This window comes from Mauremys reevesii, linkage group 4 (assembly GCF_016161935.1).
Source record: "Mauremys reevesii isolate NIE-2019 linkage group 4, ASM1616193v1, whole genome shotgun sequence".
NCBI classification, from domain to species: Eukaryota; Metazoa; Chordata; order Testudines; family Geoemydidae; genus Mauremys; species Mauremys reevesii.
This window is the reverse complement of record NC_052626.1, coordinates 121,787,796-121,815,379: the sequence shown is the minus strand read 5'-3', so window position 1 is coordinate 121,815,379 and position 27,584 is coordinate 121,787,796. Positions and strand designations below refer to the sequence as shown.

Below are 27,584 nucleotides of genomic sequence, written 5' to 3'. Positions count from 1 at the left end.
GTTGTGTGCTTTCCTCCTGATGGGTCCTCAACACCATCTCCTGGGGCTACACCCTCCAGTTCACTTCCTCCTTGCCCAACCACCCCCCACCCCCATCCCTCCTGGGGGACCCCTCGCACGAGGCCCTGCTCGAGCAGGAGGTGGGGTGGCTCCTGGCCCTAGGAGCGGTGGAAGCGGTACCCGGGGAGTTCAAAGGCAAGGTGTACCACTCCCACTATTTCCTTATCCTGAAGGCCAAAGGGGGGCTGTGACGATGTGGTTCTGGTGGGACCCAACTGAGTGCCAATTCAGGACAAATCGCTTAAATAGGGCAGTTACAGCACAAGGCTGGGGTTTTTCCACCTCTAAGGCAAACCAAACCAGCCAGACAAAGAGGACTTTGGTCTCACCCTACTGGCTAACCAAAAGTCACACAAGCAATTCCCTTAGGCACTCCAGTTTCCCAGTATCACCACCAGTGCCACTCGTCATGGGGACAAATGGTTATGAAAACCAATACGCCAGTAAAAGAAAAAAGGGTTCTCTTGATCCCAAAGAATCAAGCCCCAGACCCAGGTCAATATACAAATCAGATCTTACCCACAAATCACGCTGTTGCCAATCCTTTAGAATCTAAAATCAAATATTCCTAACGTCAACTAAAAAATGACACATGCATACAGACAGCATAATCATAACCAGCAACCTATAACCTGGTCTTAGACACCTTATATGACTCCCTTTACATAAGATTTGGTGCCACTACAGGACCATGTTCTATATGGTCCCAGATTATATCAATAATGTCACAGGGGCTCAGGCCCATCTTGGACCTGCAAGGTCTGAACCAGTACATGGTAAAGCTCAAGTTCTGCATGGTCTCCCTGGCCTCCATTATTCCCTCCCTGGATCCTGGGGACTGGTACGCCACCCTCAATCTGCAGGACACGTACTTCCACATTCATATATTTGAGGGGCACAGACGCTTCCTCCATTTCATGGTGGGGCAGGAACACTACCAATTTATGGTCCTCCCATTTGGCCTGTCCACTGCCCCCAGGGTATTCACAAAATGTATGTCTGTGGTGGTGGCCTACCTCAGGCACCGGGGCGGTCCAGATCTTCCCTTGTCTGGATGACTGGTTGGTCAAGGGCAGCTCCTGGTCACAGGTGCAGGATCCCGTGGCGCTCCTTCTGCCCACGTGCACCACTTTGGGCATGTTGCTAAACAACACCAAGTCCATGTTAGTCCTGGTACAACACATAGAGTTTATTGGGGTGGTCCTGGAAGCCTCGTCGGCCAGAGTCTCCCTCCCACCAGACAGGTTTGAGACCCTGAAGGAACTGATCGACGCAGTCACAAGGTTTCCGGTGACAACAGCCAGAGTGTGCCTCCAGCTCTTGGGTCATATGTCAGCGTGCACGTGTGTGGTCCGCCATTCCAGACTAAGGATGAGGCCCCTCCAGCTCTGGTTGGCCTCGGAGTTCTCCCAGGCCAGGGACAGGATGGACAAAGTTCTCACGGTGCCCGATCCAGTGATCACCTCCCTATGGTGGTGGTCCTCCCCGAGAAACATGCTCCAAGGGGTCCCGTTCAGGGGCAGGGCCCCGTCGCTGGAACTGGTGTCTGACACGTTGGACCTGGGATGGGGGGCTCATATGGGGAACGTTCAGACCCAAGGTCTGTGGTGAGCTTGGGATCTGACCCTCCACATAAACATCAAGAAGCTCAGGGTGGTATGGCTGGCGTGCACCTCTCGTGGAAGGTGGCCTTCCTGGTTGCAATCATATCGGCTAGGTGGGTCTCGAAGCTCAGGACCCTGACCTCCAAGCCCCCGTACACAGTGTTCAGGGCCGGCTCCAGGCACCAGCGCAGCAAGCTGGTGCTTGGGGAAGCCCATGGAAGGGGCTGCACGTCCGGGTCTTTGGAGGCAATTTGGCGGCGGATCCCTCAGTCCCGAATCGCCGACGTGCTGCCTATCGTGGCTTTTTTTTTTCTCTCTTCGCTGCTTGGGGTGGCAAGAAAGCTGGAGCCAGCCCTGACAGTGTTTCATAAGGATATAGTCCAGCTCTGCCCACACCCTTCATTCCTCCCGAAGGTGGTCTCCGCCTATCACATGGGTCAGGACATTTTTCTGCCAGTCCTCTGCCCCAAGCCCCATGCATCCAGTGAGGAGCGCCACCTCCACAAGCTGGATGTGAGATGGACTCTGGCTTTCTATCTGGAATAGACTAAGCTGTTCAGAAAGTCCTCGCAACTGTTCATCGCCTCGGTCGAATGCATGAGGGGTCGGCCGATCTCCACTCAGCGGCTCTCCAACTGGATCACCTCATGCATCTGTACCTGTTATGATCTGGTGGGAATCCCTCCGCCGTTGATTGTAAGGGCACACTCGACTAGGGCGCAGGCCTTGTCAGCTGCCTTTTTGGCCCATGTCCCCATCCAGGACATTCGTAGGGCTGCTACAGGTCTTCAGTTCACACGTTCATCTCGCACTACGCAACCGTCTCCCAGACCAGGGAAGATGCCAGGTTTGGCAGGGCTGTGCTCTGTCCCGAGAACTTGTGAACTCCTACTCACCTCCAACAGATATAGCTTGCAATCACCTATTGTGGAATGCACATGAGCAATCACTCGAAGAAGAAAAGACAGTTACCTTTTCCGTAACTAGTGTTCTTCGCGATGTGTTGCTCATGTCCATTCCACATCCTGCCCTCCTTCCCCTCTGTCAGAGTTGTCTGGTAAGAAGGAACTGAGGGTAAGGGGAGCGTGCAGCTCCCCTTATACCGCGCCATGGAGGCGCCACTCCAGGGGTCATGGGGGGCGCTCCCCCTAAGGGTACTGCTAGGGGAAACACTTCCAGCATCAGTGCACATGGTGAGCACACACACCTACTGTGGAATAGACATGAGCAACACATCTCGAAGAATACCAGTTACGGAAAAGGTAACTGTCTTTTTTGTGTTTAAGCTCACCAAAGATTTCACTGTTAAGCCAAGCTGGTTGCCTGCCATATTTGCTATTCTTTCTGCACATCAGGATGCTTTGTTCCTGCGCCCTCAATAAGGATTCTTTAAGATACAGCCAGCTCTCCAGGACTCTTTTCCCTCTCATATTAGCCTCCCAGGGGATCTTGCCCATCAGTTCCCTGAGAGAGTCAAAATCTGCTTTTCTGAAGTCCAGGGTCTGTATTCTGCTGCTCTCCTTTCTGCCTTTTGTCAGGATCCTGAACTCAACCATCTCATGGTCACTGCTGCACAGGTTGCCACCCACTTCTATTTCCCCTACCAATTCTCCCCTGTTTGTGAGCAGCTGGTCAAGAGGAGCACGGCATCTAGTTGGTTCCTCCAGCACTTGCACCAGGAAGTTGTTCCCAACACTCTCCAAAAACTTCCTGGATTGTCCGTACATCCTCTTCATCAGCTTGAAGAGTTTCAGCAGATACATCTCTGTCCACAACCGTTTTTAGAATTTCTATCCATTCCATCAGGTTTTGCTGATTTATCAGTTCCAGAGGTAATGTATACTAAAGAAGAGCATAGAAGATTTTGAAGATCTGTTTCTGGTTGAGGACAGACATCAGATGGATCAGATAGAAGCTGAATGAAACGATCTTTCAGAATGGGCAGGAAGTGCTGCATTGCTGCTATCAAGGGACTCCGCTCCTCTAGTTTCTTGTATTCATAGTCTGTATCCTCCCACATCCCAACGTACTGCCTCAGCCCAGAGTACCCTCCCACACCCTGAACTCTTCATTTCTGGCCCACCCCAGAGCCCACACCCCCTAAGCCAGCTCGGTGAAAATGAGCTAGTGAGGGAGGGTTGGGAGAGCAAGCGAGGGGGGGGGGGGAAATGGAATGCATGGGGGGCAGAAGGCAGGACAAGGGTGTTCACTTTTGTGCAAGTAGAAAGTCCAGGAGAGTTTTACCCCTAGAGTCACCAGGCTCCAGCCCATCATGCCAAGCCTGCTGTGCTGGGTTTACAATGGCGCCAGTGGCTTCATGGAGTCAGGGCCATGGCCTGCTCTGCTTGTACTGTGCCCCAAGACCCTGCTGGCACCCCCGCCCACCACTTACTCCTTTCAGCCTGTTGCCGGCTCAAAGAGCCCAAGGCGGAGCAACAGTAGGGTTCGTTGCCCGGTGTGCGTCGCACTAATTATCACACCAGGGTGGAGAAGCAAAACCAGGTTTATTTAAGCCCAAATAGGTGCCAGGGAGAAAAGCATTCTCAAATCCTGCACCCCGATGCAAGCAGTTTTCCTCTCTTTATACAGAACTTCAGCTACGCATTCCCATTACCCCCACACTCCTCCTCTCCCCCCAAGCCTGCCTGCTGGCAGGCCCAGGTCTCCTCTGGGCAGCGGAAGGGCAGCTTCCCTGCCCTTCCTCTGGCCCTTCCGCCCCCTGGCCAGACCTCAGTGCACCTCCGGCTCCTGGCGGTCATAGAATCATAGAATATCCAGGTTGGAAGGGACCTCAGGTCATGTAGTCCAACCCCCTGGCAGATTTTTACCCCAGTTCCCTAAATGGCCCCCTCAAGGATTGAACTCCCAACCCTGGATTTAGCAGGCCAATGCTCAAACCACTGAGCTATCCCTCCCCCTTCTGCTTCCCACCACCTGTGGGGCCCCACCTGTCTCCCCGGAGCTGAGCCACCTGGGACTGGTGCAGAAGCCTGGCCAGTTTCAGCTGGGGATGGGGGGGAACAGTGTGGGGGGCTTGGCTGGGCCCGTCCAGGCAAGTGGGTCTTGAGGGATCCTGGCCAGGGCAGGCCTGGCCTGGCTGATCATGCCACTCCTGAGGGGCTGGAGCAATTCCCGGCCCTGGGACCAGCCCTGGCTACGCTGCTGGCTCAGCCCGGCAGACACAGTTGCCTCCCAGCAGGGCTGGTGAGTGCAGCCGGGAGGCAGGGTCTGGGGGAGTAGGTCTCCGGGGGTTCAGGGCAGGGTGTTGGGCTGCGATGAGGCAGGGAAGATCTGTGTGTTGGGGCACTAGGGAGTGGGGGTTCTATGTGGGGTGCTGGGCAGTTGTGGGGTTGTGGGCTGGGGGGCTCTGGGCAGGGGTGGTGTTGTGCAGAATGCTATGCATTTGTGGGGGAGGTCTGGGGGAGCACTGGGCATAGGGGGTCTGGGGGGGTTCAGGCTATAGGGAGTTGGGGGGTATTGGGCGGGGGGATGTGTGGCACGGCATGGGCCCACCCCCGAGGGGAAGGCACATGCTGGCAGCACAGAGCCAGGCAGGCCACTGTGAATCTGGCAACTGCTGGTTTGTAACTAGTGCCCTGCACTGGACTGGGTGGAGCGGGGCCACCCCTGCCATGCCATGTCCCTGGCTGGCCTCTCGCTGACTGACCTCCCCGCGCCAGGCGGCTCCATTGCCACACAAAAGGTTAAACTGGCCCTGGGACCCCATGCAGAGGTGCTGGAACTAGGGATGCTGGGGGAGGGCTGCTGCACCCCCCAGCTTGAAGTGGATTCTGTCACGTCCCGGGTTTGCAGTTTGGGGCAATGGCTCCCAGCACCCCACACTACAAATTACTCCAGCACCTCTGTCCCCACGTGCCGGCAGGGCTGCCTGCGGGCAGACTGCAGCTGGACGCTTCTGCGATCCCACAGTGCGCCGGCAGGGTGCGCTCTAAGCCCCTCCCCCGCCGGAAAGCTGCGCACGCGTACTGAGCAGTTGTACTGCCAGGTTGTTGTTCCTACGCATGCGCCCTGCATCCCGTTTCCGGCGGGATCAGCGCGTTCCGTCGTCGCTTGTTTCCTCATTGATGCGCCTGCGCAGTGCCGACGTGTCGTTCCTCTCAGCCTGCTCGCCGCCGCCGGCACGATGGTGTTAGACCTAGACCTGTTCCGCGCCGACAAGGGCGGGGACCCCGGCCGTGTGCGGGACACGCAGATCAAGCGCTTCAAGGACCCGGCGCTGGTGGACGCGCTGGTAGAGGCGGACGGGGCGTGGCGGCGATGTAGGTGCTGCCGGGGAGCGAGTCTCTGCCAGATGGGGTCCGCGGCGGGGCTGTGCGCATGCGCGAACGGGCCCTCCCCCCCCCCGGAGACAGTGGGATCCCCCTGTAGCGGGGGGGGGGTCCCCGGGCTCTGGGTGCGGCCCCCCCTGTAGCGGGGGTCCCAGGGCTCTGGGTGCGGCCCCTGTAGCGGGGAGAGCGGGGGTCCCTGGGCTCTGGGTGCGGCCCCCCCTGTAGCGGGGGGGGGGTCCCCGGGCTCTGGGTGCGGCCCCCCCCTGTAGCGGGGAGAGCGGGGGTCCCTGGGCTCTGGGTGCGGCCCCCCCTGTAGCGGGGAGAGGGGGGGTCCCCGGGCTCTGGGTGCGGCCCCTGTGGGGAGAGCAGGGTCCCCGGGCTCTGGGTGCGGCCCCCCCTGTAGCGGGGAGATGGGGGGGTCCCCGGGCTCTGGGTGCGGCCCCCCCTGTAGCGGGGAGATGGGGGGTCCCCGGGCTCTGGGTGCGGCCCCCCCTGTAGCGGGGAGAGGGGGGGTCCCCGGGCTCTGGGTGCGGCCCCCCCCGTAGCGGGGAGAGGGGGGGTCCCCGGGCTCTGGGTGTGGCCCCCCCCGTAGCGGGGAGAGGAGGGGTCCCTGGGCTCTGGGTGTGGGCCCCCTGTAGCGGGGGGGGATGTCCCCGGGCTCTGGGTGCAGCCCCCCCTGTAGCGGGGAGAGGGGGGTCCCCGGGCTCTGGGTGCGGCCCCCACCTGTAGCGGGGAGAGGGGGGGTCCCCGGGCTCTGGGTGCGGCCCCCACCGGTAGCGGGGAGAGGGGGGTCCCCGGGCTCTGGGTGCAGCCCCCCCTGTAGCGGGGAGAGGGGGGGTCCCCGGGCTCTGGGTGCGGTCCCCCCCGCAGGCGGGGAGAGAAGGGGTCCCCGGGCTCTGGGTGTGGGCCCCCTGCAGCGGGGAGAGGGGGGTCCCCGGGCTCTGGGTGCGGCCCCCCCCTGTAGCGGGGAGAGGAGGGGTCCCTGGGCTCTGGGTGTGGGCCACCTGCTGTTGGGCTCTGGGTGTGAGCCAGCCCTTGCATCTCCATAGCCCCGTTCAGCCCCCTGTCACTTTTGCAGGCTGTGAGGGTGACAGCAGCTGTCAGCGCAGGATTGTGCCCATAGCGAGGCAGGGCTGTTCTGGGTCCCTTTGTCCGCAGGGTGAGCAGGCAGTGATGCCCCCAGCATCTGAGAGTCTTTTGGGGCCGGGCTGGGCACAGTGCCCCCCGAGCCAGCAGAGCTGCGCAGATTGCCGAGCGCCTGCATCTCCAACTGAAGTCAGTGGAGCTGCTGTGCTTGGGCCCTCTATAATCTGTGCCTTTCATTTTTGCTGCCTTCTGTAGGAACCCCCTAACTTTGTAAGGGTGTGGAGCATGCACTCAGGTCTCTGGCTGGTTACCTGACCTTGAAATCTAGCCTGCACAGTGACAGTTTTGTTCTGTTTCACCCCGCTTCAATTCCACATGATTTCTGGAGCCAGTCAAACCAGTGCTGTAGCCCCTGAGTCTTGTATTAATAAGTAATTAGAAATATCTGACAGACTGGAACCCATCTTTTGACTGCCTAAAGCATTGACTACTGACTTCAGTAGTTCCTGAGATTACTGGTGGCTATGTCATAAATTAAGTTTGGGATGGGAAGATAATAAGAATAGTAAGAATTAGGTGACTTTTAGGGCAGTGGGTCTCAACCAGGGGTCTTGGGCCCCCAGGGGGGCTGCAAGGAGGTTTCAGGGGAGCCACCTAGCATGGGTGGCATTCGACTCACTAGGGCCCAGGGCAGAAGGCCGAAGTCCAGCCATGCAGGACTGCAGCCTGCCTGGGGCCCCAAGCCCCATCACCCAGGACACTGACACCAAAGCCTGAGCATTTTAGCTTCACAGTGCCCCATACGGTGTGGGGCCCTCAGCAGTTCCCCTTGCTACCCCCTAACACCAGCCCTGGCTTTTATATGCAGAAAAAATGTTGTGGCACAGCTGGGCTGTGGAGTTTTTATAGCATGTTTGGGGGGCTTCAGAAAGAAAAAGGTTGAGAACCCCTGTTTTAGGGTCTGATATGTCATGGTTCAGCAGTCCTGGAAATGCTTTGCCAGACCAGTACAGTGTTCTTGGGACTAGTAAGCTTTTCCCAGCTCTGGTCCTGGAGCTGTGACCAGAGAGAAGTAAATCAGCCCCATGATTTAGGAAAAGTCACATGGACTGAGACTAGGCAAGGGGATCTTTCTAATCTGAAACCTCATATTTTGTGGGTTACCTACTGATCCATTTAAAGGTCATCTATTTGTTGGGTAAATATGGTAGCTAATTAATTTATGTAGTTGTAATGGGAGACAGATCACTCTGGGAATCTGCAAAAGAGGCCACTATTTCTAGGATACAGAAGCTTATGTTGTTGAGGGTTGTTTTTAGCAATAGTAATTATTAGAATGTGAAGCCATTGGCTAAATGAAGTGTCTTTAACCCCACTTCTAATGTTCTTCATGTGGAAGAACCTTTCCTTGTTATGGAAAGAGGGCTGGGTTAATGCACATTGTCAGACAGCACTGTTTGCTGTCAGCATGCACTATATTAATGTCTTGCATATCTGGGCAATGCTGCTTAAATGCAGACAGTGAGGCAGGAGGTTGCTGTAGTGAAGCTCTGGGCTGAAGGCAGTGTCGCAGTGGCTATCCTCTACTTTTGGGAGTGAGCACTTTGATGCAAGAGAAGCTGTGCAATGACTGTGTGTTTGCATTTAAATCAGGGAAGCACTATTTGGCAGGATGCTGCTTGGGGATTGGTGATTCATGCGTCTGATGCAATCCAGCTGCAATTAGCGTAGAAACTGATTCATTCGTGCCACAGATCCAAAGTAGTCACTATTCGATCAGTTTGCACTGTCAGATCTCTGGGAATGCAACTTTATATTTGGGAGAGAAGGGCTGGAGGAATTTGCTTTTTGGTTTCTCTGATGTTCCTAGCATTCAGAGCACCTTGGAAGAATATCATTCAGTGACACCACTTTTAATCCACTTTTTTTACTGGTGTATATATATATTTTTTAAATCAGCCACCAATATAAATCTAAACTTCCTGGTTGAGTGATCTCAAAGCACATCACACATCTGTTAAGCCCCCTCTTCCCTCCCTCCCGCCCCCCGTGTATAAGTGTTACCAGTATTTACAGGGTGTGAACTAGACCCCCACTAGCTACAGTACTAGACAGAGACTGATAGAGGGAGGTGCCCACCAGTGAAAACCAGGGTGGTGCTGTTAAGCAGTGGCTCTCAACCTTTCCAGAGTACTGTACCCCTTTCAGGAGTCTGATTTGTCTTGCCTACCCCAAGTTGCACCTCACTTAAAAACTGCTTGCTTACAAAATCAGACATAAAAATATAAAAGTGTCACAGCACACTGTTACTGAAAAAGTGCTGACTTTCTCATTTTTACCATATAATTATAAAATAAATCAATTGGAATATAAATCTTGGACTTGCATGTCAGTGTATAGTACATAGAGCAAGTCTGTATGAATTTTAGTTTGTACTGCTTCGCTAGTGCTTTTTGTGTAGTCTGTTGTAAAACTAGGCAAATATCTAGATGAATTGATGTACCCCTGGAAGACCCCTGTGTACTCCCAGGGGTACGTGTACTCCCAGGGGTACGTGTACTCCCAGGGGTACGTGTACCCCCAGGGGTACGTGTACCCCTAGTTGAAACCAACTGCTCTAGAGCAGCATTTCTCAAATGTGGCCATCTGAGGCTTTTCTTGCAGTCGCAGCCTCCTGGGCTGTAAGTGGGGGAAGGGGGCAAAGTAGCAGCCCCTCCCTTTGCTCCTGGGTGCACCCCCTTGGTGTCAGTTGCTGGGGTGCCAGCAGGGGTTGGGACCTGTCCCCCTCTGGAGACATCTGTGGCACAACGCTGGAGGAGCAGGCAGCTGGTGAGTCCCACCCCTTCCCAGGGGCGGTGGAGCTCAGGCTTTGGGCTTCAGCCCTGGGGTGGTGGGGCGGCAGGCTGTGGCCGCGGGGCTTTGGGCTCCAGTTCCAGGCTCTGGCTGTGGAGCAGCAGACCCCGGGTTCTGGCGGCAGAGCTTCAGACTCCAGCCCCCTGCTGCCGCCCCAGGCCCCCCAGCCAGGGCTTAATTTGTCCCCAGGCTTGGCAGGGCTGAATAAGTCTGCTGTGAAGAGTGATACTTGTATGTTTAATATCACTTTTCACAAGGGACTTACTAATTAGGAGTAAAAAAAAATTACAATGATTTGGACGTGTGTATGTGCATATTTATTTGTTTTTCCTAAAGCTAATGAAGTATTTTAGGAAAAATGTGAATGTGGCCATCAGCAAGAGTTGCCACCAGTTTTTTTTTCCTGAGAACCCTTGCTCTAGAGAGCCTAGTGACAAATGTGATTCTATCTCCTGCACTCAGGGCCGGCTTCAGGAAGTGCGGGGCCCAATTCGAATATTTTTGGCGGGGCACCGGCAGGGATGACTAAAAAAAAATGTAAAAAAAAAAAAAAAAAGCCTTTAATTTCTTAGCAACTGGTTCCCTATAAAAAGTTCTGATTTAAGGGATGTGCCACAGTATGTATTTTTTGTACCAATAGGGTTACCGTACGTCCGTATTTTCCCAGGATAAATTGTTAAATTTTAAAAATTCCTCCTGGATGGCGATTTAAGAACCAAAAAGTCTGACATGTCTGGGAAAATACGTATGTATGTTAACCCTACCTAAAGTTATTTTTTAAAAAGATGGGCCTGAACTAGAAATGAGCTCCGTTTCACGTCTGTGGGTCCTCGCCACTCCCTGGGGGTGTGCTAGGGTGACCAAATGTCCCGATTTTATAGGGACAGTCCCAATTTTGGGGTCTTTTTCTTATATAGGATCCTATTACCCCCCCACTCCCATCCCAATTTTTCACACTTGCTGTCTGGTCACCCTAGGGTGTGCACATGTGTGGGTCCCAGCTGCTTCTTGCCCCACACTCATTGAAGCAGGTGTGCAGAGTTACTGCCCTGGGAACTGCAGGGCACCAGTGGACATGGGGCTGGCTGGAGGCAGGGCAGGGGCTGACTGGAGGTAGGATCTGGCTGCGGGCAGGGCAGGGGGTGCGGGGCTGGTGTGGGAAGGGTATGCAGCAGGGGCGGGGTGCGGGTACAGGGGGTACAGCCCACCCTGTATGGTGTGTGCCCCCTCCTCCTCCCTCCCCCACCCAGGGTGCAGCAGCAGCCTGGGGCTCGGGGGCTATTTAAAGGGCCAGGGGTTCCCCTGCTTCCACCGCCCTGGCCCTGTAAATAGCCGAGGGAGCCCCAGCTAAGCGGCGGGGCTCCAGCGGCTATTTAAAGGACCGGGGCAGCAGAGGCAGCTGGAGCTCTGGCCCTTTAAATAGCCTCCGGAGCCCCCCGCTACCCCAGGGCTCTGGGGGCTATTTAAAGGGCCTGGGGCTCCCCTGCTTCTACTGCCCCGGCCCTTTAAGTAGCCGTGGGAGCCCTGGGGAAGCGGCGGGGCTCTAGAGGCTATTTAAAGAGCCAGTGCGATAGAATCAGTGGGGGCCCTGGACTTTTTAAATAGCCCCCAGGGCTCCAGCAGTGGGGCTCTGGTGGCAATTTAAAGGGCCTGGGGCTCCCAGCCCCTGCTGGGAGACCCAGGCCCTTTAAATTGCCCCCTGGGGAAGCCGGGCCACCCCGGTACAGTGCACCGGCTCTTGCCAGTGTGCCGTACCGGGGCTTGGGTGCGGGGCCCGATTCAGGGGAATTGGTTGAACTGACCTAAAGCCGGCCCTGCCTGCACTTGGGTTCCAGCCAAGATGCAGTTCCTGGATGCATCTAATTAACAGGTTTCTGATCAGTTTCAAACCTCCTTCTCTACTTCCCTGGCTGGAAGGGAGTAGGCACTTCCTGGTGTTCCTGTGCTGCAGAGCCTCCAGGCTAAGGGGTTGGGTAAGGGAGGGAGGTTCCCCTTCCCCTTTTCCCAAGCCCCTGGCTAACACCAAGATGGCTAGGTCTCTGCTGTTCTAGCTGTCCCCAGATCTTCATGTTTATGAGCCCTCCATTCTAGTTCCTGCATCTGCTGTTGCTGCTTCCAGCTTTCCCCAAGCAGTAGCAAAGGAGGAAAATGAGCTAGTTCTTATGTTTCTCCTTTTTTCCCCAAAGGTCTGAATATCTTTAGTGAAACTGACTAGGCTCTTGTCAGTTTCACTCTGCTGCTGCTTGGGAAAGCAAAGCAGAGGCCCTGGAGCTGTCTCTGTAGGCTCTGGTACATGGTAACATTTGGGAGCCTGTCTTAGCCCCCATAAGAAACTGGAAACGTTTTAAATGAAAATTGACATTTTTTTCTGGAATCTGGGAGGGGTGGAAGGAGCTGCCTCCCCCTCTTGCCATGGGTCTTCTGCTCTATGCTGACCGGTGGGGTGAAGGGATTGTTTTCAAGCCCTGAAAATTTACCAGCTGAGGCATAAAATCTCCTCCTTCACTCCGACTAATGACACAGTGAACAGTTTACCTTCCACTCAGGGTGAGTGGAACTGTGCATGTCTGAATGAAGCCACCCAGTGATTCTGTGAGGTAGTGAAGTACTGCTTTTGCTTTATAGCTGGGGAAATGGTGTCACAAGGGGACTGACTTGCCCAAGGGCATGCAATGAGTTTGTGGCAGAGCGTTTCAGAGGGGTAGCCATATATCTCTCAATCCTATTCCCGCTGTGACGCCATTCTTTCCCTCCAGGTTATGGAATGCCTGCTCAGGGCAAGTTTCTCCTCTCCATTTTGCCAACTCTCTGAATAAGATCTGTAAAGCTAATTGAAGCAAAGAGGGAATGAGTTGTGTATCTGAACTGTTTGTGTCTGCGATACATCACCTACAGGGATAACAACTTACCAACTCCACACGTTTCTGAATCTGCTAGCAAATGTGTAGTTTCACTATGGAGGTCACTGGTTTATTTTTTCCTCCAATGCTTCCTTTCCAGGCAGATTTCGTGCAGACAACCTGAACAAACTGAAGAACCTGTGCAGCAAAACGATAGGTGAGAAGATGAAGGTAAGAGAGGAGTGCTATGAAATCATAGCAGCTGTCTTCCCTGGTAACGTGATGCTAGTGTAGTGCTGATGTGGTGCTATTTCTTCTAGTCTTGTTGAAAAGCAGTGTAATCTCTCTAATCTTCTTGCAGTTGATGACCTCTAGTGGAAAGAAGTTTGCTTAGTGAATGACCTGAAAAATTTCCATGTCAAATTAAGGTTGTTGCATCAATAGACCTGAGAAAATTGTCCACGTGTAGGATGTACTGCCGAAGCATATAACTAGTTAGAAGAGTCCACTACCCTGCATAATCTAGCCATGATTTTCATTCTGTCATACTGTGGATCACTTTGTAAGATGAAGTTTGAGATCCTCTCCTAGGCCCTCTCCTCCCAGTCCTGATTCAACACATTGCAGCAGCTGTAGTGCATACCCTTGTCACTGCTTACAGCATATGTTCTTAGCATGCTCATTGTTCTTATCGATTCTTCCCTTTGCAGAAAAAAGAGCCTGTGGGTGATGATGAGTCAGTACCAGAACGTGCACAAAATTTTGATGGCCTCACTGCCGACATCTTAGCGGTGAGTTACACCCCCAGCTTTCACGGGGCTGCGGGCACTCTGAAAAGTGACCATTGACCACCTGCCTTTTCTTTCATTCCTGTTTATCTCACTGTCTTCCAGGCTGAAGTCTGACTATTCCTTACTTCTGCAGTCAGAGACCTCCAGCCAAATCACTCTGTGCTGTGAACCTGTTAGATCTTGTTAGCTAGGTAGGGTCAGACTGAGACAATACTTTAATAGGACACCTCTGAGGAACACACCAAAGTGCTATTGGCGATTCAGCCTGTGATTCTCTTCCTCAGTCTGTACTGAACCAGTTTCTCTGCCTGGAGACGAGCACTGTGCTGCTGGCGGTGCCGTTTTTCAGCCGAAATGTGAATACAGGAATTGTCAGACTGGATCAGCCCCCTCGTCCAGCTGAGTCAGTGTCTTGCTTGCCAGCAGTGGCCAGCACCATAGAATCATAGAATCTCAGGGTTGGAAGGGACCTCAGGAGGTCATCTAGTCCAACCCCCTGCTCAAAGCAGAACCAAACCCAACTAAATCATCCCAGCCAGGGCTTTGTCAAGCCTGACCTTAAAAACCTCTAAGGAAGGAGATTCCACTACCTCCCAAGGTAACCCATTCCAGTTCTTCACCACCCTACTAGTGAAAAAGTTTTTCCTAATGTCCAACCTAAACCTCCCCCTCTGCAACTTGAGACCATTACTCCTTGTTCTGTCATCTTCTACCACTGAGAACAGTCTAGATCCATCCTCTTTGGAACCCCCTTTCAGGTAGGTGAAAGCAGCTATCAAATCCCCCCTCATTCTTCTCTTCCGCAGACTAAACAATCCCAGTTCCCTCAGCCTCTCCTCATAAGTCATATGCTCCAGCCCCCTAATCATTTTTGTTGCCCTCCGCTGGACTCTCTCCAATTTGTCCACATCCTTCTTGTAGTGTGGGGCCCAAAACTGGACACAGTACTCCAAATGAGGCTTCACCAGTGCTGAGTAGAGGGGAATGATCACATCCCTTGATCTGCTGGAAATGCCCCTACTTATACAACCCAAAATGCCATTAGCCTTCTTGGCAAAAAGGGCACACTGTTGACTCATATTCAGCTTTTCGTCCACCGTAACCCCTAGGTCCTTTTCTGCAGAACTGCTGCCCAGCCATTCGGTCCCTAGTCTGTAGCAGTGCATGGGATTCTTCCGTCCTAAGTGCAGGACTCTGCACTTGTCCTTGTTGAACCTCATCATATTTCTTTTGGCCCAGTCCTCTAATTTGTCTAGGTCCCTCTGTATCCTATCCCTACCCTCCAGCGTATCAACCGCTCCTCCCAGTTTAGTGTCATCTGCAAACTTGCTACGGGTGCAGTCCACACCATCCTCCAGATCGTTAATGAAGATATTGAATAAAACCGGCCCCAGCACCGACCCTTGGGGCACTCCACTTGATACCAGCTGCCAACTAGACATGGAACCATTGATCACTACCCGTTGAGCCCGACCATCTAGCCAGTTTTCTATCCACCTTACCGTCCATTCATCCAGCCCAGACTTCTTTAACTTGCTGGCAAGAATACTGTGGGAGACTGTCTCAAAAGCTTTGCTAAAGTCCAGAAATAGCACATCCACTGCTTTCCCCTCATCCACAGAGCCGGTTATCTCATCATAGAAGGCAATTAGGTTAGTCAGGCATGACTTGCCCTTGGTGAATCCATGCTGACTGTTCCTGATCACTTTCCCCTCCTTTAAGTGGTTCAGGATTGATTCCTTGAGGACCTGTTCCATGATTTTTCCAGGGACTGAGGTGAGACTGACTGGCCTGTAGTTCCCTGGATCTTCCTTCTTCCCTTTTTTAAAGATGGGCACTACATTAGCCTTTTTCCAGTCATCCGGGACCTCCCCCGATCGCCATGATTTTTCAAAGATAATGGCCAATGGCTCTGCAATCTCATCGGCCAACTCCTTTAGTACCCTCGGATGCAGTGCATCCGGCCCCATGGACTTGTGCTCGTCCAGCTTTCCTAAATAGCCCCGAACTACTTCTTTCTCCACAGAGAGCTAGTCACCTCCTCCCCATACCGTGCTGCAGAGTGCAGCTGTCTGGGAGCTGACCTTGTCTGTGGAGACAGAGGCAAAAAAAGCATTGAGTACACTAGCTTTCTCCACATCCTCTGTCACTAGGTTCCCTCCCTCATTCAGCAAGGGGCCCACACTTTCCTTGACTTTCTTCCTGTTGCTAACATACCTAAAGAAACCCTTCTTGTTACTCCTAACATCTCCGGCTAGCTGCAACTCCAAGTGTGATTTGGCCTTCCTAATTTCACACCTGCATGCCTGAGCAATACTTTTATACTCCTCCCTGGTTATTTGTCCAATCTTCCACTTCTTGTAAGCTGTTTTTTTTGTGTTTAAGACAAGCAAGGATTTCACTGTTAAGCCAAGCTGGTCGCCTGCCATATTTACTTTTCTTCCTACACATCGGGATGGTTTGTTCCTGCAACCTCAATAAGGTTTCTTTAAAATACAGCCAGCTTTCCTCGACTCCTTTCCCCATCATGTTATTCTCCCAGGGGACCTTGCCCATCAGTTCCCTGAGGGAGTCGAAGTCTGCTTTTCTGAAGTCCAGGGTCTCTGTTCTACTGCTTTCCTTTTTTCCTTGTGTCAGGATCCTGAACTCGACCATCTCATGGTCACTGCCTCCCAGGTTCCCATCCACTATTGCTTCCTCTACTATTTCTTCCCTGTTTGTGAGCAGCAGGTCAAGAAGAGCTTTTCCCCTAGTTGGTTCCTCCAGCACTTGCACCAGGAAATTGTCCCCTACACTATGCAGAAACTTCCTGGATTGTCTGTGCACTGCTGTATTGCTCTCCCAGCAGATATCAGGGTGATTAAAGTCACCCATGAGAACCAGGGCCTGTGATCTAGCAACTTCTGTTAGTTGCTGGAAGAAAGCCTCGTCCACCTCATCCCCCTGGTCCGGTGGTCTGTAGCAGACTCCCACCACGACATTAGCCTTGTTGTTCATACTTCTAAATTTAATCCAGAGACACTCAGGTTTTTCTGCAGTTTCATACTGGAGCTCTGAGTAGTCATACTGCTCACTTACATACAACGCAACTCCCCCACCTTTTCTGCCCTGCCTGTCCTTCCTGAACAGTTTATATCCATCCATGACAGTACTCCAGTCATGTGAGTTATCCCACCAAGTCTCTGTTATTCCAATTACATCATAATTCCTTGACTGTGCCAGGACTTCTAGTTCTCCCTGCTTGTTCCCCAGGCTTCTTGCATTTGTGTATAGGCACTTAAGATAACTCGCTGATTGTCCCGCTTTCTTGGTCTGAGAGAGGAGTCCTCCCCTCTTGCAGTCTCCTGTTTGTGCTTCCTCCCGGTATCCCACTTCCCCACTTACCTCGGGGCTTTGGTCTCCTTCCCCTGGTGAACCTAGTTTAAAGCCCTCCTCACTAGGTTAGCCAGCCTGCTTGCAAAGATGCTCTTCCCTCTCTTTGTGAGGTGGAGCCTGTCTCTGCCTAGCAATCCTTCTTCTTGGAAGACCATCCCATTGTCAAAGAATCCAAACCCTTCTCTCCGACACCATCTGCGTAGCCATTCGTTGATTTCCACGATTCGACGGTCTCTACCCTGGCCTTTTCCTGCCACAGATGCTTTAGAGACAGGTACAAGAAACACTCAAGCACGAGGTATATTATTGTGTTCAACATTCAACAGTATCCACTATTAGTCAGATATTCTTATCCATAGAGATATGTTTTCAGTCCCTTTTCTAATCTTAAGATTTTGGCCTTAACATCCTTTGAACTATGGAACTCATTGCCATTCACACGCATGAAAAGGTATTTCCTTGTATTAGTTGTGGATTTACCACCGCTCTATTTCTTTGCATGTCCCTTTGTTCTTGTGTTGTGAGACAGGGAGAACAGGAGTCACAATCCTAGTCTCGTCAGTCTCTCTTCAGATCAACTTTACCATTGCCCTAATCATTTTTGTTGCTCTTTTTCTGAACCCCTTTAATCCTCCTTTTTGAGATGCGATGGCCAGAATGGCGCATGGTTCTCTAAAGGAGGTACATTTGATTTATGTAATCACATCACGATATTTCCCGTATGATTCCCCGTCCCTTTCCTTTTGCATCTTAAAATTTTATTTGCTTTTTGGCTGCAGCTGCACACTGAGCAGAGGTCTCCATTGAGTGGGCTACGGTGATGCCCGGGTCCCTTTTCTGAGTTGATCTAGTGAATTTAGATCCTTGTAAGGTTTATAAGTAGTTCAAATTATTCCATTCCAAGTGCAGTACTTGGCATTTATCAACATTTAGCTTCATCTGCCATTGTGCTGCTCATTCCCCTAACTTGATTAGGTCCCTCCAAAGTTCCTCACAGTTCTCTCTGGATTGGACTGATCTAAAGAACTTAGTGTCATCTGCACCTCACTGCTCACCCCCGTTTCCAGATCACTAATAAATACATGAAGTAACGGTGGGCCTAATGAGAAGATTTGAGGCAACTTCATCTTCTGCCATGATGAAAACTAACCGTTTATTCCTACTCTGATTCCTGCCTCTTAGTCAGTTTTTGATCTATGACAATATTTTGTCTCTCACTCTATGATGACTTAGCTTCTGTAGTAGCCTCTTGTGAGGGACTTTGTCAAAGGCCTTTGACAGTCAAAATAAATTGTCAGCTGGTTCTCCTTTATCCAATACTTTATTGACATATTCAGTGAAGTCTGTTTGATTAGTGAAACGTGATTTACCTTTGCAAAAGCCTGGCTGGTTAGGCAAAGATCAGAGTGGTTTACACTATTTAAAAAAACTCTGGCCCTTTTCACAAGCATAATGCTCATTTTCCCTGTTGTTTAAGCTGTATAGTGACATGCCCAGTGATTTGTGTGTAACAGGGTCTTCAGGTAACCCAGATTAAGAAAGTCCGTGTTCTCATTGACGAAGCCATCCTGAAGTGCGACGCCGAGCGTGTGAAACTGGAGGCAGAGCGGTTTGAAAGCCTCCGAGAAATTGGAAACCTCCTCCACCCCTCTGTGCCCATCAGCAACGACGAGGTAGGAGCCAAACACATGCCCTCTGTGTAGACGATGTCTCTGGCAGGTTTTGGGAAGTAACGTACAGTCAGCTTGAAACAGCCATGCACAGCACATCAAAGTGACCGTAGACACAGTCAGCGAGGTCCCTGTTGAGAGGGGTTGCTGAGATCGGGTAGGGAGTGAATGAAATCTGCATTACAAGACAGAGTGTCCTGCAGCGAAGGAGCTCACTGAACACAAAGACCCGCTCAGCCAGTGTGGAACTCTCCGCCATTGTTCATTGCATACATGGGAAACTTAGGCAGAGCCAAACGCTGGGATCTGCCCTTGCCCATTGCATTCACCCAGCAAGAATGTTTAACTCCAGGAATACAATTGGGCTGGGCCAGCAGCCAAGTGACATCATAATATGCTGCCAGCAGGGATCAGCATTAGGGTTCCGAGCTGTGTCTGTCAGTTGCCTGGATTTAGTCGCTATGGAGACTGCAGAGCCAATCCCAAGGTGAGGGAGCCCCTCGGGTTGAGCCCAGTAACAGCTGTGGCAAGCGCTCAGACAAGTATTGATGTTCTTTACTGGGAGATGCCTGAGGCCTGACCCTTGTGGGGAAAGGGAGGGAGAGGAATGAGGGCCTGACCACTCCCTCTTCACTCCTTACCTGCCTTCCGCAGAACACACTGGCCCAGGGTTCTACACCCCGCACTGGGCCTGGCTTGGCGGGAGCAGGTGTCAGAGGAGACTTCCAAGTGAGCCCTTGTTTTCCTCATCTCACCCTGCATGCAGGATGCAGATAACCGAGTGGAGAGGATCTGGGGAGACTGCGCGGTGAGGAAGAAGTACTCCCACGTGGACTTGGTGGTGATGGTGGATGGCTACGAGGGAGAAAAGGGGGCCATAGTAGCTGGAAGCAGAGGGTACTTCCTGAAGGTGAGAGCCCCAAGCACCAAACCTTCCTGGTTCTGGGACGCAGGAAAAGGAATCAGACAGGCATAGAACAAGCCACCTGGCTTTGTGGCAGAGATCTGCTGCTTTCCTGCCATTCGTGCTGTACCTCCCTGTAATCCTGCAGTGGGCACAAGTGCATTTTCTGGTGCTGATTGTGTACTAGTCAGAGGGAGCCTCTGCACTACTGGTGGAGTTCAGCCTTGCATTAGCTTTTTGGACCAAGACTTGCATGGGGTAAGCCCATCACCGTTGTTTGTCCTCAGGTACCATTGGTTTGGACTCCTTTTTCTGTCCTAGTTATTGGCTCCGTTCTCTAAGCTGAGCTGTTGTAGGCACTTCTGGCCTGGTTGTCAGAGGAGCTCAACACACAGGACAGGAGTTGCATGCACTCAGCACCTCTAGAATCCGAGCCATTAGTCCTTCATGTGACCTGAGAGGCTTGTCTTGTGTTTGTAGGGTGCCCTGGTTTTCCTTGAGCAGGCACTGATCCAGTATGCTCTGCAGACCCTGCTCAGCAAGGGATACACCCCTATTTACACGCCCTTCTTCATGAGGAAAGAGGTGATGCAAGAGGTGGCTCAGCTCAGTCAGTTTGATGAGGAGCTTTACAAGGTAAGTTGCAGGGAAGGGCCTGTGCGTCCTGATGCCGGCAAACCAAGTACAGTTTTCCATTAGTGTTTGCCATGGCAAAGGATCCTTATAACCTGTGGCTCTTGCTATTCCTGGGGCCCAGGTCTGCGTTGCTGAGGCTATTGCACATATCCATAGATGTGTGTTCTGCTCTGGTACGCTGACAGAGTGCTGTTCAACCCCTGTCTCCAGGTCATTGGCAAGGGCAGTGAGAAATCAGAGGACAGCACCATCGACGAGAAGTACCTGATTGCTACCTCTGAGCAGCCAATTGCAGCTTTACACAGGGATGAGTGGCTGAAGCCAGAGGATCTGCCCATCAGATATGCTGGGCTGTCCACCTGCTTCAGGCAGGAAGTTGGTTCGCACGGCCGTGACACCAGAGGCATCTTCCGAGTGCACCAGTTTGAAAAGGTAAAGGGATGCGCTGCTAGCCAGTTAGCTGGGAAATGTTTGCAGGATGCGAGAAGATAAGAATGGGCTCAGGGTCTTTCCTCCCAGGTGTAGATATTTGAAGGGAAAATGAGTAATTAATACCTTGGAGCAGAGGGGAGCTGCAGAGCCTCCTCACTGCATGATCTGAGAGGAGTCTGGAGGTTCAATAGCCTCAGAATAAGAGTGATTCCAGAAAGCCCCCTCTGTGGGGTGGTGCGATGGGCTGCTGCTGGCCTCTTCCTAGTAAAGTAGTTACAGATTTGAGAGACTGCAGAGGTCCTTTTGGCTCCTTTAGGGGACTGTCAGTATAAACTGCTAGCAGTTTCCAGGCCTGCTGTCATTTCCCGTCACTGTCGGTTTGTTACACTGGAATTCCATGAGACGGACATTGGAGAAAACATTCCCTACTGCAGTAATCTCCTTGTCTTCTGGTTCCCGTTCTCTGAATCAACCATTCCTGGGCCTTGCCCCATCTCTGAGCAGCAGCACACTAAGACGTGCAGTCTGACCCTCTGCGCATGGTTAGTAGCTTCTCTCCCCTCCCCCCAGATTGAGCAGTTTGTCTATGCGTCGCCTCATGATAACAAATCGTGGGAGATGTTTGATGAAATGATCGCAACTGCTGAGGAGTTCTACCAGTCGCTGGGCATTCCTTACCACATCGTCAATATTGTCTCAGGTATGGAACTCGGCTCTCCTGGTCCGGGGCGCACACGCCCCTCTCTGTAGGGGTAATGTGACAGGATCAGCCTGCCATTGAAGGACAGAGGCCAAGACAGGAGGCAAGTGGGCAGGGCAGTGTCAGAGGAGCCAGTCCTGGCTCGGCTTCTGACCTGCGGGGGAGCTTGGGCAAGCTCCACCCCTCTCTGTGCTTCTGGTTATACTATGTATAGCACCCTGCACGATGGGCCCTGGGCTCAGCCTCTGTGCACCGTTGTCCCACGGCCTGCCGGAAGCTGTGGCTGGCGTGGTCGGGAAGGACCAACGTGACCCGTTTCCTTGGTGGTCGCTGTGCAGTAACACTTCAGGGACATATACTGCAGTGGCTGTGCCCCAGCTCCGGGTAATGCCCTGCCTAGCCATGGTCAGAGCAATCTTGGGAAAAGCGAATCATTAACTTGTATTAAGTCTGAAATGGCTCGTCCCTTCCTCTGGGGAAGGAACTGCTGTGACTTGCTAGCAGCATCTCTGTTGCCACATGGGGGAGTGGGAGTGTTGGTTAGGCACTGCTGGGCCGAGACTATCAACGTGCTATGCCCTTGCCATTACCTTGTGCTTTCCCCGCCCCCCAGCTGTCTCGCTCCCACTGTTGTGTCTCTAGGTGCTGAGCTAACATACAGCAATGGGGCCCTAACTGGGCTCCTACATGCTTCAGGAATACAGGTGCCAGGGGGTTGGTTTCTGGTCCCTGTTTCCTCCCCAGGCCAGCGGGGCGAGGTGCTGCAGAGAAGGCAGGTTCGTCCCCACAAGAAGAGGAAGTGCCGCGTGCTCCCATGGCTCCTTCTGGCTGGTGTAGAGGCAAGCTGAGAGACAGGAGGAAGGGGAGAGATGTCTTCAGTGCCAACGAATCCCTTAAAATCGAACGCTTAGGGTGTGGCTTGAACCAGCCTTATCTGGGATTCTGAGTCTGAAGCTCCTCTTGCTAAGGCCGTGTCTACACTGTGGGATCTGTGATGTACAGGAGGTCACACTAGATGATTTGGCAGCCCCTTCTGTCCGTTAGCTCTGACAGATGGGGATAGCTCAGTGGTTTGAGCATTGGCCTGCTAAACCCAGGGTTATGAGTTCAATCCTTGAGGGGGCCATTTAGGGAACTGGGGTAAAAATCTGTCTGGGGATTGGTCCTGCTTTGAGCAGGGGGTTGGACTAGATGACCTCCTGAGGTCCCTTCCAACCCTGATATTTTATGAATGAGATGCTTTGCCTGGTGGCTCTGTACTGGCGAAGCCCCCTAGTGTCGATGTGGACGAGCCAGGTCGTGGGAGTTTTTCTGTTGGCATAGCGACACCACCTCCCCGAGGGAGCCAGCTGGGCCAGCAGAAGCCCTCCTGTGGGGGTTTGCCACTGTAGCTTTGTTGGCTGGCAGTACGGTTCTCTCACCCTCCTGCCTGACACGGCTGTGCAGTGTAGACCTGGCCTCCGTCATCTTGCTGTACCTCAATATGGCGGTGCACCTGGTGTCTCAGAAGGCCTGCCCAGGCCGAATGCCTTGTAACCCCGTATGAGCTGGGCGAGAGCTGGGCACAACACTCCTGTCTCTTGTAAGTCTTGGCGCATTGGCTTGACGTTGCCTTTGTTGTTAGCAATGGCAGGTCCCCTTGGCAGGCGGCAGTTTGGAGCCGACATCATCTGGCAGATCCTGGAGGCTGCTCTGCAGCTCTTGGTTTCCTGAGGCTCCTTCTCACAGTTCACTTATTCAGCCTTCATCCCCCTTTAGAACAAGGGACTGAGAGGGGAGGGCACTACAGGTTCTCTGCATGGGCCCTGTGCCCCGGAGCTACTGCACTGCACTAGGGAGTGGGAAGGGGAGCTGCTAAAAGTATGTCCTGAGTGGGGCTGGGGGGGAATGGCATTCGTGTCGGGTAGGTCTGATCACCTGTCACCCTGCTCACTGGCCAGGCTTCAGGACTGGCTTCTTCTCCCCTGAGGAGCTGGCATAGGAAGGAGAGAACAGGGAAGCCCAGGCCAGGAGTCACTCTGAGTGCGAGATGGGCCAGAGGGTCGTCCAGCAGGAATTGACACTCCAAGCCGCACCCCTGGAGCAGTGGCAGAGGGGGGGCTGGAAGAGAATCAGCCCTAGATCCTCCTCCAGGAGAATCCCCGTTGCGTAGAGTCCTGCAGAGCCCTAAGTACTAGTCTTCGCTATGACACTGTCTTGGGGGTTTCTAAGGTGCCTGTCACCAGGATCTCTAGGCTCCATAATCATTTGTGGTGAAATCAGATCACAGCAGTTGGGCAAGTAACTTAGCAGGACGGGCTTTGCCGTCTGTCCCTGCAAAGCCACTGCTGGGTTGGAGGCAGCATTCGGTGCGTTCTCCCTGCTACCATGCAGCTGCTCCCTTGCCGGCCAGCCCAAGTAACTGCCTCTTGCTCTTGCAGGCTCCCTGAACCACGCTGCCAGTAAGAAGCTGGACCTCGAGGCTTGGTTCCCAGGGTCGGGCGCCTTCCGGGAGCTGGTCTCCTGCTCCAACTGCACAGACTACCAGGCCCGTCGCCTGCGGATCCGCTACGGGCAGACCAAGAAAATGATGGACAAAGTAGGTGGCATTTCAGTACCTCCTTTTTACTCTCCGTGTGCATCCTGGGGCAGCTGAATACCCATCTCGGAGCAGTTACCTTCCACTGCATGCTCAGTGTCTGCCGGCTAGCTGCTCTCCCCGCTGGGATCTTTCCTCCAGCATTCCTCGCTCTCCCCTGCACAGCAAAGTAAAGGTATTCCTTGCCAGCGCAGTGTTCCATCCTGGGAGAGCACATCCTTCCTTCCAAAGGGCGAGATCCTTGCTGAGCAGCCGTGGGCACCAGCCGCTCCATCCTCTCTGCTGGGTCCCAGTTAGAGCTGGTCAGAAAATTTGGCGGTGCGGGTGGGGAGGTGTCTTTTTTGCAGAAAATTTTGGTGGGAACCTCCTCCCCCTAACCCCCTTCATTTTTCACCTTAATTTTCCAGGGACAACTCTGAGTAGGTTGGGACAAAAATTCAGATACGTAAATACTTTGGCCCCAAACTGAAATCTTGATTTGGAAATGCTGCTGCGGTGCCTCCAATTTTGCTCCCTGGTCAATGATGCATCAGTCTCCCCTCTGGGAGAGGGGAAGCAGCTCCTTAGCCTGCTTTGTCCTTGCAGGTGGAGTTTGTCCATATGCTAAATGCTACCATGTGTGCCACGACCCGCACAATCTGTGCCATCCTGGAGAACTACCAGACACAGGACGGCATCGTCATACCAGAGAAACTGAAGAGTTTCATGCCACCAGGTACAGCTTGGAAACCCCTTCACGTGGCACCCCTGCTCTGTGCATTGACCCACCTCTCCCTGTCTGCTGTCTCCTCCCACACCTGGTAGCCTAGGAGAGGGGTTCTAGCACCGGAGAGGCAGGGTGAGGGGGGACTCTGGCCTGGAGCAAGTCCAGTCTGCTCATTCCTTCCCAGCGCTTATACCTCTCCTTGATTTCTTCCCCCAGCCCCACTGCTTCCCATGTGACTCTTCTGCAAGTTCTCAACCCAGCCCTCTGAGCAGGAAGCCAGCAGTGGGGAACGGGGAGGGAAGGTTGTGGCTGTGGGGACTGAAGAAATGAGGGCTTCTGGGCAGGACTTTCCTTGGTGATATAAAGGGGAATGGTTCTCAGGCCAGGAGAGCATTCCTGGCCCGCTCTCACCATGGGTAACTGCCTGCATCTCTCAACAGGGCTGAAGGAAATGATCCCCTTTGTGAAACCTGCTCCCATTGACCAGGAGCCTTTCAAGAAACAGAAGAAGCAGCATGAAGGAAGCAAAAAGAAACCAGCTGGTGGCGATAGCATCCTGGAAGGGCGAATGCAGAACATGGGCGTAAACGACGCCTAAACCCAGCTTCCCCGTCAGCTCCCCAAGGCAGCGCGGTCTGGTGTGAGGAGCCCAGGGCTGGGAGCCGGGCTCCTGGGTTCCAATCTCAGCTTGGTCACCAGCTGACTGCGTGACCCGGGGCAAATCACTCCCCTCTGCTTCGTGTCCCCCGCTGGAGCATGGGATGGCACTTAATTCCCCTGCCTCGCGGGGTGCTGAGGCTCCAGCACCTGGAAGGTGGAAAGCACTCGCAGTGCCAGCTGGTATTCTCCCCAGCAGCCATGTCCCTTCAATTATGTTCGGCAGCCTGTGGAAAGGGTTTCCCAGGGGGCCCCTAGCCAGGAACCTGGGTGGGGCAAAGTGCTGATGTCCTGTTCATGCTCTCAGCAGCCCCCACCCCACACCTGAACCCCAAGGGTAAGGAGTTGAGAAGGGAAAAACCAAGCTGGGCTCCTGTTACGTATGTGACTTTACTGTACCCATAGTCTCTTTGCATGGATGTAGGATTGTCTCTGAATCAATGCAATGCAATAAAGCAATGTAGGGAGACAGCTGGCGTGGGCTCCTCACCGCTGGCTCTTTGGGCTCCTGCTGCTTTGTCCCCGTAGCTTAGACCTGTCTGCTCAGGTTCCCCTGCAGGCGAGTGAGCCGATGGCCTGCAGATGCTCACTCTCCTTAGCGGGACTAGCCCAGCAGGACTAGCACCTGCTGCTCAACAGGAGAGCGAGCCCCTGCCTAAGGCCACCCAGCAGGCTAGGGGCACAGCTTCTCTGGCCGTGGTGCTCTCCCTGGTGCCTGAGAGCTGGCAATGCAGGTCGGGGCATCCTCCAGACCATGTCAGGTACCAAATGCCAAGGAGCCAACCCTCTGCACCGCCTCCTCAGCCTCTGAGGAAGGAGTCTCAGAGGGGTGCGGGGAGACTCTTCAGCTAGAGGAGAAGCTGAGAAGCAAGTGCAGGACTCGTTGCCCAGAGAAGTTTCCTGCTCATGCTCTGAGCTAGGCCAGGTCTCATTGCAGGGCTCTGGTAGAGCGGCGGCTGGGGGGTGAAAGCACCTTGTGCGGATTCTCTGCTTTGACGGGGGGACGATTTGATTCTGTACGACAAGACCCTTCAGCACTAGGCTCCTCTCTGCTTTGCAGGGGCTTGGCAGTTCCTGGGAGTGTGGGGCATTGCCCTGTTAACTGGCCTGTCTTCCTTTTCACCCTGATTGTGCTGATTGGCTGCAGCCAGTGATGTATTTGTAGAGCAGTTGGGATGAAGAGCTGTGGAAGCAAAGGATGATAGAGACGGGTAGATCTAGGCAGCGCTGCTGAGATCATGTATCTCCATGCGGTGTGATGCCAGGGAAGCTCTTAACTCTTCAGTGCCTAGGATAAGGAAATCCATGGGGCCCTCTGCCCCATAGATCCTGGTGAAGGAGCTCGGAGCAGGCATGCTGCCAGCTCTCCCACCTGCCTTCTGAGGAAGGGTCATGTATCGAAACCTCCCATTTCGGTACCAGAGGCTGCAGGCTGCTGCTAACCTACCCTTGCTAATCCCGAGAGCAGAACTGGAGAGTTGTCTGGCCAGCCACCTACTGTTATCCCCCCTCACTATGTGCAAGCAAGTCCCAAGCCCCGGAAAGGCCAAGATCACAATGTCTGCCAGATCCTGGCCATTTGTTAATAACGGGCCAGTGCTGGAGCTTCTAGCGGTGCTCTCCAGCTGGCCAGGGAGCGTCGCCCACCGCAGACACCCTCCCCAACAGCCTCGTTCCATCTGCCATGTGAAAGGGGCCCAGTGGGCGGCGGTATTGTAGCTAAGTGCCAGCCCTCAGCATGGCATCTGAGCAGCCTCAGGGTAGTGCTGCTGTGTGGTGTTTGGGCAGGGTCTACTTTATTTACTTGAGAAGATGATGCACATTGTGCCAGCTTCATCACTTGTAGAACTCCATATCAACCTCTCTGGTCCTGTTCCCCACCCCCATCCCCACAAGAAACCAGGACCTCCTTCCCCTCCCTTCCTATGACCAAGGGGTGGGGCTGGGCCTCTGCTGCCCCCCCCCCCCGCCAATTACACCCCGACCCCTATCCCCAAACAGAAGGGGAGGATCGGCCCTGGGAAAGCGACCCTCCTAGGGTGTGTAGGGGCCCTTAATGACCTTGGCCAGTCCCTTGCCTGGATGTGATCCTGCTCCTCTTCTCCTGTCACTTTCCCTCTCCTGCCCCTCCAGCTTCTTGCCCACCCCCTGCACAGTGAGGGTCTGAGAGGAGGCAACCGGACACTGGATTCACTGCCAAAGCCACAGGCTGCATGTTCACTCTAGCTGCCCTGGGTGGACCCTGTTTGCATGCTCTAGGCACCTAGCATGTTAACGTTGTCACTGTGAATCCTGCAGCGCCCTGCCCAATCCCTGGGATGGTGCAGAATGTGCCCGTGGGACCTGAGCAGTGGTCAATGACGCGCCTTTTATGGCTTTGCAGAGCAGGTGCATGAGCAGAAT

At 53.5% G+C, this 27,584-nt stretch overlaps 1 protein-coding gene across 1 annotated transcript; it reads left to right on the top strand.

The window, feature by feature from the left end:
- The first annotated feature begins 5,808 nt into the window (after positions 1–5,808).
- On the top strand, positions 5,809–25,670 carry SARS1 (seryl-tRNA synthetase 1). The gene is made up of 11 exons (XM_039537612.1): positions 5,809–5,944; positions 12,893–12,963; positions 13,443–13,523; positions 18,413–18,571; positions 19,335–19,478; positions 19,953–20,108; positions 20,319–20,540; positions 21,111–21,240; positions 23,661–23,818; positions 24,404–24,533; positions 24,965–25,670. Exons 1-11 carry the CDS (start codon positions 5,809–5,811, stop codon positions 25,120–25,122), a joined length of 1,545 nt encoding a protein of 514 aa, XP_039393546.1. The 3' UTR covers positions 25,123–25,670.
- Positions 25,671–27,584: the final 1,914 nt, after the last annotated feature.

What these genes read in the sequence shown, in the direction of transcription:
- SARS1 (XM_039537612.1), top strand. Translation starts at nt 5,809, where the DNA reads ATGGTGTTAGACCTAGACCTGTTCCGCGCCGACAAGGGCGGGGACCCC. An exon ending in CGATAGGTGAGAAGATGAAG is followed by an intron (nt 12,964 to 13,442) that starts GTAAGAGAGGAG and finishes TTCCCTTTGCAG; the next exon opens with AAAAAAGAGCCTGTGGGTGA. An exon ending in TCACTGCCGACATCTTAGCG is followed by an intron (nt 13,524 to 18,412) that starts GTGAGTTACACC and finishes TGTGTGTAACAG; the next exon opens with GGTCTTCAGGTAACCCAGAT.